Source organism: Pelobates fuscus, chromosome 5, assembly GCF_036172605.1.
Source record: "Pelobates fuscus isolate aPelFus1 chromosome 5, aPelFus1.pri, whole genome shotgun sequence".
Taxonomy (NCBI): domain Eukaryota; kingdom Metazoa; phylum Chordata; class Amphibia; order Anura; family Pelobatidae; genus Pelobates; species Pelobates fuscus.
The window spans coordinates 169,208,411-169,219,864 of record NC_086321.1 but is presented as its reverse complement, the minus strand read 5'-3'; the positions used below and the strand labels follow the sequence as shown (position 1 = coordinate 169,219,864).

Here is an 11,454-nt window from a genome sequence, read left to right as displayed (position 1 = left end):
CCGAAAACCGGGCTCCCGAATGGCTTGGAAGTGCAGCGGTGTTCGCATCATCGAGTAGCCGTTTTTAGTTCCAGGCACTCGACGACCAAACACCGCTGCCAAATAGACGAATCCAAGATGGCCGACCGCCGCATGGTCGGTAGTCGAACGACGGCCACCCAGAATAGTCTATAATTACCGATTGCAACATTGTTGCAATCGGTTAACAAGCGCCACACGACCATAAGTGTGTGATCTACCAGGGGGGCCCTTATTCGTTCGGTGAACGGCTTAGATCGCCGCTGTTCGCCGAACGAAGTACCTGTATGCTGGTAGCTTACGGCTGCCAGCATGCGAATCAACATAACATAACACATACACAGCAAATATACATGGCACATATTACAGCCTCCAGACAACCTTCCCATATTATAGTTCAATAGTGGCTAGGTTTGCCACACCTATCCCCCTCATCACTGAGTTGTTCGATCGTGTTAAAGGTTCTAAGTACTTTACTAAATTAGACCTCAGGGGGCTTATAACCTTGTCCGTATAAAGGAGAATGACGAGTGGAAGACAGCGTTCAATATGCGTAGTGGGCATTACGAATATCTGGTCATGCCTTTTGGACTGTGTAATGCTCCTGCTGTGTTTCAGGACCTCATAAATGATGTCCTTAGGGATCTATTGCATGTCTGTGCCGTGGTGTACCTTGACGACATACTTGTATATTCTCCTGATTTGAAGTCACACCATAATCATGTTAGGAGGGTGCTTAAAAAGTTATTACAGAACGGACTTTATTGTAAATTAGAAAAATGTTTGTTCGATCAGACCTCTGTGCAATTCCTAGGATATATAATTTCCGAACAGGGTTTCAGTATGGATCCTGCCAAACTGGAAGCCATACTGTCCTGGCCACTTCCCCAAGAATCCCTGAGGAAGTCATCTAGACGAAACGCGTCGGATTACACTATTTGGGGGACTTACTTTGTATGCTGTCGTTACCACCGTCGGAGTGGATTACATGCTTTTTTATTTGGACCCTGTTGTAAGTGCATTGAATAATAAATTCTGTCAAGTTTTATTTACATCTGCACTATTATTTGGTCTCTTTTACCTTACAAGGAAAAATAGAAGATTGTGTTTCATATATTCTGAAGATTTTTTCTGACTGAGGATGATGGGCTTGATTATCACTGCAATCTTGTGAGTTCCACATTATCATCCTGCGTGTCCTCTATGTTTATTCTGTAATACACTATGTGCGATTTATTTATTTATTTATTTCTGGTTTTGCATCCCTACTTATTTATTTGTTACATGATCCAGAAAAGAATTACGATGTTGGGAACAGGGAACTATTAGCTATTGTGTTAGCTTTTAAGGAATGGAGGTATTTATTAGAGGGTTCTAGACACAAAATTATGGTTATAACAGATCATAAGAACCTCTCCTATATAGCTGATGCTAGAAGGTTGTCCGCCCGGCAGGCTAGATGGTCTCTATTTCTTTCGCGCTTCCAATACGTTATTACCTATAGACCTGGTTGCCGTAATGCCAAAGCTGACGCTATCTCTCGACAGTATGAACCTTTAGAATTTGTTAACCCGACTCCTGAACCTATTGTGCCTGCGTCTCAGATAATAGCTGCTACCCGTTTGGTTGTTTCGTCTCCTTTCCTTGATAATATTAAGACATACCAAACCCAAGCACCCCCTGAGACGCCTGTTGGTAAACTATACGTTAAAGTAAATGACAGAAAAAAGTTGTTTTTATTTCACACCGCCAAAACTGCTAGTCATCTGGGGGTTACCAAGACTTATAAGGGCCTCCTTCAACAGTTCTGGTGGCCTTCACTTAAGCGAGACGTAGTGGATTTTGTACAGGCTTGTTGGGTCTGTACGCAGTGTAAGTCTCCTAATGTGAGACCCCCGGGTCTACTGATGCCTCTATCTGTACCCAAGAAACCATGGACCCACTTATCCATGGATTTTATTGTAGACCTTCCTCCTTCTGATGGTCAGACAGTGATATTGACTGTGATGGATAGGTTCTCTAAAATGGCGCACTTTATTCCGCTTAAGAAACTGCCTTCTGCGGTTCAGCTTGCTCAGGTGTTTGTCAAGGAAGTGTTCCGCTTGCATGGGGTACCTCAGGATATCGTATCTGACAGGGGCCCTCAATTTGTCTCTCGGTTTTGGAGGGGCTTTTGTGCTGAGATGGGGGTCTCCTTGTTGTTCACTTCCTCCTATCACCCGCAATCTAATGGTGCAGCCGAACGTGCTAATCAGTCTGTGGAATTGTATTTGCGCTGCTTCACTAATGCGCACCAGGACGACTGGTCTCGCCTCCTTCGGTGGGCTGAATTTGCCAGGAATACGGTGTCTCATTCGTCTACTGGCTTAAGTCCTATTGAGGTTGCTTATGGGTTTCAGCCTTCTGTCCTTCCTGGTGCGTTCTCCGACAAGGGAATGCCCGCCTTGGACCAGCACCTCGCTTCTTTGCGGAAGATGTGGGATCAGGTCCATATTGCGCTGTCTCGTTCAGAAGCTGCTCAGAAGAAGTTTGCTGATCGCCGTAGGGGTGCGGCCCCTTCTTATGCTCCGGGTGATAGGGTATGGTTGTCCTCCAGGAACCTCCATCTCAAGGTTCCCTCGATGAAGTTTGCTCCCAGATTTCTTGGTCCCTACAAGGTGTTACGTAGGATTAACCCCGTTTCCTACTCCCTGGACTTGCCTCCTTCCATGTGTATTCCGAACACGTTTCACGTCTCGCTTTTGAAGCCTGTGTAACCGGTTCTCTTGTCCCTTCGGACTGCCCGTTTCCCCTCGCACTGTCTCTAGTGACGTGTACGAAGTGGCTGCCCTTCTCGACTCTCGTGTTTCTAGGGGTCGGCTGCAATATCTGGTGGATTGGAAGGGTTACGGCCCTGAGGAGCGGTCTTGGGTTTCAAGCTCTGATTTGCACGCTCCCTCTTTGGTCCGCTCCTTTCATGCCCGGTTTCCTTTGAAGCCTTCTGCTTCCCGCCCTCTGGGCGGTCTTCGAGGGGGGGGGTAATGTCAGGATCCCGCGGGTGGCTGCTAGGGGAGGCTGCAGTCCGCTCGCGACACTCACCCTCCAGCCGTCCGCGGTCCCCTTCCTGGCGTGCGCTCGGCGGGCGGCATCCTCCCAGCAACGGATGCCGCCCGCGTCTTCCTCTACGTCCCCCAGCGGCAGCATGCATGACGCTGCACGCTGGGAGACCGCCCATTTTAATAAACGCCGGGGTCAGCCACCTGGCCCGGCATTAAAGGCACAGTGCCTCAATCACAGTGGGAGGTCTAGATATCTCCCACGTGTGATTGTTAATTCTGATTGGAAATTATCCAATCAGAATTAACCTATGGATTTAAATACTTACCTTTCCTGTTCCTCTCTGCCCTGTTGTGGTCTTTGCTTGCTTGTATTGCTACTGAATTGGTGTTACTCTCTGGTTACGTACTCTGGCTTGTTTATCTGACTTTGTGACTTTCTCTTACCCTTTGACCTCGGCTTGTCTCTCGTTATTCTGTCTTCTGGTTCCCCTTACTCGGCTTGTCTCCTGTCTATTCTTTGTGTGCTTAGCCCGGCCACTCTAAGGTCCGGTACTGCACCTTTTCTGTGTGTGTGTTAGCGTGTTTGGTTCCCGGAATCATGACACAATGAGTCGACTGATTCATTCAATTCACCCATCCCTTATTTAGTGCATAGACAGAGAAAATCCAGAAATAGTTAATAACCACGTATCAAAAATGGAACTGAAATCAAACCATTTCACTTAAACACTTCCATTTTTATTTATCATAATAGATAAAACCATAAAATAAACAGATAGAAATAAGATAATTTAAAACAAAACCAGTAATAGTTTTCAAATACAACAAAAAACTATTTCTACAAAAGAAATATCTACACAACGCTGTTTAATTAGCCCACTTTTTATAACTCTGTCTATATGTCACAATGGGTAATACATGTTTGCTAGTTTTTATTGTTATTGGGTTCAAACATGTTGAATGCTACATTCTCCTTAGAAGGAACTACCATATATACTCGTGTATAAGTCGAGTGCAGTTTTGTGACCAACAATTGTGAAATATGCTATGCCTCGTGGATAAGTCGAGGGTAAAATTTGGGGCTGTGAAATTCTGTGATTTTTATAATTTTGTCAGATTTTACCTAGGTAAGATCCTGGAACATAATCGTGTATATAATGCAGAGTGTGTGTGTGTGTGTATAATGCAGAGTGTGTGTTTGTATGAGTGTGTGTATATAATGCAGAGTGTGTGTTTGTATGAGTGTGTGTGTATATAATGCACAGTGTGTGTTTGTATGAGTGTGCATGTATAGAATGCAGAGTGTGTGATTGTATGTGTGTGTGTGTGTGTATATAATGCAGAGTGTGTGCATTCTATACACACACTCATACAAACACACTCTGCATTATATACACACACACTCATACAGACACACACTCTGCATTATATACACACACACTCTGTGTGTATATAATGCAGAGTGTGTGTGTGTTTGTGTGAATGCAGAGTGTGTGAACTGGGTGGGGGGAGGGCATTTTTATTATATATATATATATATATATATATATATATATATATATATATTTTAATATTTTTTTAAATTGTTTTATTATTTAATATTTATTTTTGTCCCCCCCCCTCCCTGCTTGTTACCTGGTCAGGGAGGGGGGCTATCTTAATCCCTGGTGGTCCAATGGCATGGGCTGTGCAGGGGGAGAGCCAGCAGCAAGCTGTTACATACCTTTGTAGCAGCTCCGGTCAGCTCCCTTCACCTCCGTCCAGCTCCCCTGTCAGCTCCCAGTGTAAATCTCACGGTCTGCGTGCTGTGCAGAGCGTTGCCACGGTAACCTGTGGCAACGCTCTGACGGCCGCGGGTGTTGCAAGATTTACACTGGGAGCTGACAGGGGAGCTGCACGGCGGTGAAGGGAGCTGACTGGAGCTGCTACAAAGGTATGTAACAGCTTGCTGCCAGCCCCCAACAGGGCCGCCGGACTTGTAATGACTCATACTCGAGTATATACGGTAAGCAGCAGAGCTTCATGTTGTTTATTGTGGCATCTATAGTGTCCCATTTGTGTAGCGCCAGATTGATAGGGGTTATTGGAGATGAAGTGCCAAGCTTACACATTGCAATAGACCCAAGCTGCATGATATTTTTTGCCATGTGCAGCTACTGTGAGTGCCAACATATTCCACAGCGCTGTACAACTGAAGAAACAAATACAGCATACACAGACCAATACAAAAGGTAAAGAGTGCCCTACCCGTGAGCTGAGATCTAGCCATTAACGTTTTTTCATACAAAGTACTTAGCTAGATAGCCCATGAGCTTACAATCTAAAGGTTAAGATACCGAGTTGATACAAGAGGTAAGAAACATGGAGTTAGTGGGCAGATCGAATTGAAGGATAATTGCAGGTGTAGCAAGTATATAAAACTGCAGACTACAATCTATATTTTCCTGATTTTAAAAGTTCATGTTCTATCCTTTTCACCCATATTGAAGTTAGTGTTGTGTGAGCCTTCTCACATAATTCTACCTCTGCCAGAAATTCAAAACATCCCTTTTCCCCCTTTTTATTTTACCAAAACTCTAGCTATCTAAGCAGCAAAGATTTGCTCACACAGAAATATAGTATTTTAATTTTTATAAATTTTATTTACACCTGGAAGCTCCGAATTAGACCTCCTAGCACTGAAACACAGTACCACATTTTAGAGCGTTTAAATCACTGAAAATCATTGACCAACTTCATCCTTTATCAATATACATACCAATAAGTACAAATAAAGTAACTAATATCTATAAAACGTATGCTCATATTTTCATTAAATAGTTTCTCACCTATCATATTACAAACATTTAGTGCATTATAAATAATATTTAACAGCCCACATAATATGCTCTGTTTTTATATTATCCATTACCATATCATTATATATGTGAAATGTGACAAGCACTTCTCAATATCCAGTACTGCCCCCTCTTTTAAAATAGCAATAGGCAGGACATAGTATATTCCCTACTATAGAAACCTTTACTTCACTAAATTATAATAAATATTCTTCTTAATTGGATGCATATCTGTACTTACTATTTTTATATTAACCTTTTAAATAGAGCTATTATTAAAAAAAAAAAATATATATATGTATGTATGTATGTATCATAATTTAGACAAAGACAAAAAATGCAGCTGGCCCGTTTAAATGAAAGCAGCAATGTGAGTGGGGATACATACTGTAACTTCTAACTCATTATTTCCAAATTCTAAAAGCGTGCTACGAATTGTCAATGAAAATTATATTAAATGAAAACATATGGACTGCATAAACAAATGGGTGTCTTTATTCATATTCTCCATAATGTGAGAAGACAGAAAACCATTGTAAAAAAATGATCTGCATTACAAGTCCACCAGGATGAATCTCCAGTGCATTTCATAAGCCACAGCATTCATCTTATTGTAACTCCAAATAAGTGGGACTGCACCCTTAAAACCCACTTTTATGGGGATGAGTGAAGACCATTATAATGTACCAATGGCCAATGTTCTGTCACTCTGCCAGGCTGCTCCAGTATCCACTCCATCAGGAGACTATGGGGCAGGCACCATGCATAAAGTGTCAGGCTGCTGATCCCTCACTGACTTCTCTGGCCGAATACAGACTGCCAGTCTCTGAGAAAAGAGAAAGGATTAAATCAGTCATTTTACATATATCCATCCATACACCTATTGACTTACCCACCCAGCCGTCCAACCAGACAGCAAGCATCACTGCATTGTGATAGTTTTTTTTACCCGTGAAAGTTTTCCAATGAATTGGTGTGGTATGTAGAGCGGTCGATTTAGTTTATGTATTGATTGATTTTTGAGAATTCTTTATATATTACTACATAGAAAATACAGAGCCACAGTCGTTATACAAGTGGTGCAGCAGCATACATTAAAGTATTATATATTTGAATTTAACAAAAAAAACAAAACTGTTATCGTGGTCAGTTTACAACTAGTCACATATGATATATTCAATGGATAGTTGTTAAAGCACCAAAGAGAAGACTTCCACCAGATGGCACTATTTCATTAGAATATGCTCATAGAAAAAAACTACCAGATTGACATAAACATGTATTGTATGAGACCTGCCTGGAAAGTATTGTAGACCATTGAAATATATTTATTTCAAACACATAATGTTGTAACCTACACAGAAAGTTCTACGCTAATACCATATTAAATAAAGCATAGTATGTGCCCAGTCGTGACATGAACGACATCCACCCTACGAAGTTCTACTCCCTATTTGTTATGTAAGCGCTGTAATGATGTGACACTGCTTTATTAAGGTTTGTTTCATTATGTTATTTCTATTCTTTTTAAATGACTTGCGTGAACAATATGTCAACTGAAAATAGGATTTCCTCTCCCACGCACCTTGAAATAATTGTTGACTGCCTAGGGCCCAGGGTATAGACAAGGGGTCCACGTGCCATGGAGATACCTGGGGAAATTTGCCCCATTCACCATTCCAATGCAAAGTGTGAATAAGGGGCAAACTGATAACCTTATCAGGGCCCTATGGGACCATAATCCTTCTCTGATAGAAAAATCAGCAAAGAACATGACATAGAGGAGGTTCTGACCCCCATAACATAATAGTTACCAATAAAACCTGGAATTGTGCAAGGTTTATTGAGTTGAAGAGAAGCGATCTTGATATACAGATACACTAGTCCTGACTAGTAATACATTTAGACCTGAATAGTAATACAACCTTTTAAATAATACACTAATTATAATACAGGGGAGATGTCACCTGTTTAAGGGATCCTGGAGTCCACACTAGCTTGTACACCATGTAGACTGGGATCCAGATGAAGGATGATGCTCCGATAACAAATCCTACTGAGATGGTCCACTCAGGATACTGGTAATCAAATAACATAAGAGGTGGTTGATCCAGTAGAGAGCTGACTATGATAAACTGAGAACACACCAAAGAGAATGAGATTAAGTTTGATAATTAGCATTCTTGAACTTTATTTTGTAATTTTAGAATTGTAATAAAATGGTTGCCCAGAAGAGCATAACATGCTTTAGATCATGGGTCCTCAAACTCCCATTCAGATGTTGTTGAACTACAACTCCCATGATTCTTTGAATTACACAGATAGCCAGAGAATCATGGGAGTTGTAGTTCAGCAACATCTGGCGGGCCGGAGTTTGAGGACCCATGCTTTAGATAATAGTCTTTATGGTGATATAATTTAGAAATTATGTTCACAGTATGGTGTTTCACAGTAAGATATTTATTTGGAGACTGAAGTGATTGCAGCTTACTCACAAGCGAGCCTAGAACAGGAAAAATCTAAGCTACTATATTAATTATGTTCTGGTCTTAAAGATAAAAACATAGTTAAAAATGTTAAATGAAAGTAAATGCTAGGAAGGAAACAATATGCATTTTAATAAGTAGTAAAAAAAAACCAACAAAAAAAAAAGACAAAAAAATCTCAACACTTACTGCTAAGAATGCTGGGCTAACAGCTACCCAACAAACTCGCCAATATATTCCTGGAGAAAAGCCCAACATGGATTTGACATCATTACAGAACCTCTGTATTCCTGTAAAATAATATCCAGGCAGTCATACAAGCTCAATATGCACTCTAGGAAGCAAATAACTACTTCTGGAGAAATGGAATATGATAGAAATAGCTTTGCAGACAACACAGATTGTTTAATTCTGCTTACCAAGAAAACCTCAGTGTGACAAAATTCCTATTTTGCCTTCCCCAGATTCATTCTCCTACTCTGTTCAAACATTTTGTTAATATTTTATTCCCCATTCATTCGAAGAAACTAAGTACCGAACACCGACCACCCCTTGGCTCAATAAGTTAAAACAAACCACAGGAATTCAGTGCTCTCTTTGTGCGGCCGCTGTTCATATAACCGAACGCCACGTGGTGGAGAAAACGGCGGCCATCTTGTCGAACGAAAGAAGGCAGCGGGACTTGGTCGTCGAGTGCCTGGAACTCTGAGGCGGCCTCTCCACGGCCCGAACACTGGTGAAAACGTACGAACACCTGCTTCTAGTCGTGGCAAGCCAGGAGAGCGCTGTTCGACAGATTGTTCGACAAGAACTCCCGAACAAACTCCACACTATGAGCCAGGGGACCCCTTTTTATTCGTACACCGTTTCATTAGGTATGAAAACTCTTGTATTAGACCGACCGCTACCCCTGAACTTATGGAACTATTTCTGGGCAGACATCTCCAGAGCGGTCGGTCAATTCTTCACCCCAGTGGTGATTCGACTATGTTTGTGGGATCTGAGCGCTTTGCTATGTTGTGCACTCAGATCCAAGATATCTGGGGATGTGTAGACTATAGAGGTTTGGTTGCACAAAATATGACTTTTGGATTTTAAAGTGTTTTGTGAATTTTTGAAAGAGTGAATATTTTCTGTACTTGGAGATAATTGAGTTTAAGGCAGCCACTTAACTCAATTATCTCCCAGATTCAGAGGAGGGATTGTATTGTTTGTATTGGGAATGTCACACTTTGTAACCTTGTTGCTATTGGTTGTTATGTTTGTGTCCTTGTCCCCAACAAGGTCCATGTGGGCGTACACCTTGCTTGGGGACTTGCATAAAAGGCCAGCTGTGGCTTCCATTAAACTGTATGTTTTTACCCCTTCATGAAGTCTTGGTTCATGTTTGAGGGATTGGGAGTTATAATCACTACAATTTCTTCTATGCTTGGATGTCGGGAGATTCTGCAGAGATATACTCAGCCGGAGTATAGGGGATCCGTTACACTCAGCAAATCCAATTATTCCAGAAGTGTTTCACAAACTGCATAATTGTGAATCTAATGGTCTGTCTAAAAATGTTAGTCCTCTATTTTTAAATAAAATGCAGATTTTAGTGCAAAGATGTGAATTATTTTGTGCTAGGTATTTCACGCTGGCCTTTGCAAGGCTATGACATATCTAAAAGAATGGCTTAACACATTGTGTTAATTTGAAATGAACAATATAAAGTATCTATATATAAACATCTACCTGTGTTCAATAATAACTACTAAGAGGGCATTTTTATGTGACAAACTCTTTATCACAATGGATTACTATTATGGGCACCCCTCTAGAAATTAGATGCTAAAGGATTTTTAAAAAATGGACAAATCAATATATGTACAGTGGAGAGCATGTATAAGTTTTATTTTTTTTGGATATCAGTAAAATAAATGTTGAGTCATAATATAAAGTAGACAAAATATATAAACACATAATTATCTTACCATAAAACCAAGATACAGCAATTGCCTCTAGAAATACAACTGCAATGATAGAACTTCCAGCGCCAAACTCCTCCAGAAGCTTCACAACATATGCACCTCCCTGGTATAAATTGCAATTGGGAATATAAATTATAAGTTTATTCAGGACATTTATACTTTTATGTCTATACTAAAATATACAGTGTTGCAATAAAACAAATCGTTGCCAGTAAACAAGTAATGCTTTTCTTAACATACAGATATGTTGTAAGATGACAAGCAAGGTCTACTTGATTTTTTGGGCAAGGAACAAACTAAGAAATGAAGGATGAGAAGAAAAAAAGAGATAGCAATAGAATGAGAAGGGCAAGACGGTTCGGTGAGAAAAAGAGGAGAAAAAAACAAAAACTAAATGCAATATTTCCCCATTTGTCTGGATCAGTCCATCATCCTTACACTTTCACCCCTTCTTTTATTAGCATCCCATCAAATGGAAAAGAGGCTAATCTGTAAACCCTGGTGGAAAAAAGGATTCCATCCTCTGGGAACCATATTTTTCAGAAAATGCCCCGTTTGCTGATACAAGTTTTTCCATTTTTAGCATAAACCATATTTTTGGCTCAATTTAAACTGAGGAGGGATACTTGCATAATTTTTGTAAGCACATTCTTAGCACTGTGAAGACCTGAAAAATAAGCTGGAGATTGGTGCCCTTCTTACTACTCCCTCTGTAGCAGAGTACATTCCAGGGATTATGCAAAGCCAACACCGTGTAGTAGTTCAACTAAAGAATGGAACACTGTTTTCAAAAATACCCTTAAATCTTAAGATAATTAATTGTTTAACCTCTGGGCGGGGAGGAGAATGCAGAACAAATTTATTTCTAACACACCTTTTTTCGGTCCAGCCATTAGTCATTCTAAAAGCTCTTCCCAGTTATGTAGTCCTTAGCAAGGGTACCTCTGACATTGTTTATTATATTCGATTTATTTTTGACATTTGACATCTTTACATCTTTGTCAAGACAGAGTTAGATATAGTCAGTTCCGATACCCTAGCAATGGGATCCAGGTCCTTGTCATGTAGAGCTCCTGGATGGTTCAAGCCTCTTTAGGACAACTAC

At 40.7% G+C, this 11,454-nt stretch overlaps 1 protein-coding gene across 1 annotated transcript in view; it reads right to left on the bottom strand.

Moving 5' to 3' along the window:
* Positions 1-6,248: 6,248 nt before the first annotated feature.
* The window catches only part of LOC134612066 (sodium-dependent serotonin transporter-like), a 57,184-nt gene continuing 51,978 nt past the window's right edge, over positions 6,249-11,454 (bottom strand). The window contains exons 10-13 of the mRNA XM_063456446.1: positions 10,353-10,452; positions 8,569-8,669; positions 7,861-8,028; positions 6,249-6,719 (exon numbers count right to left, since the gene is read on the bottom strand). Coding sequence (XP_063312516.1) covers positions 6,639-6,719; positions 7,861-8,028; positions 8,569-8,669; positions 10,353-10,452 — 450 coding nt within the window. The 3' untranslated portion in view covers positions 6,249-6,638. The remainder of the gene's footprint in view (positions 6,720-7,860; positions 8,029-8,568; positions 8,670-10,352; positions 10,453-11,454) is intronic.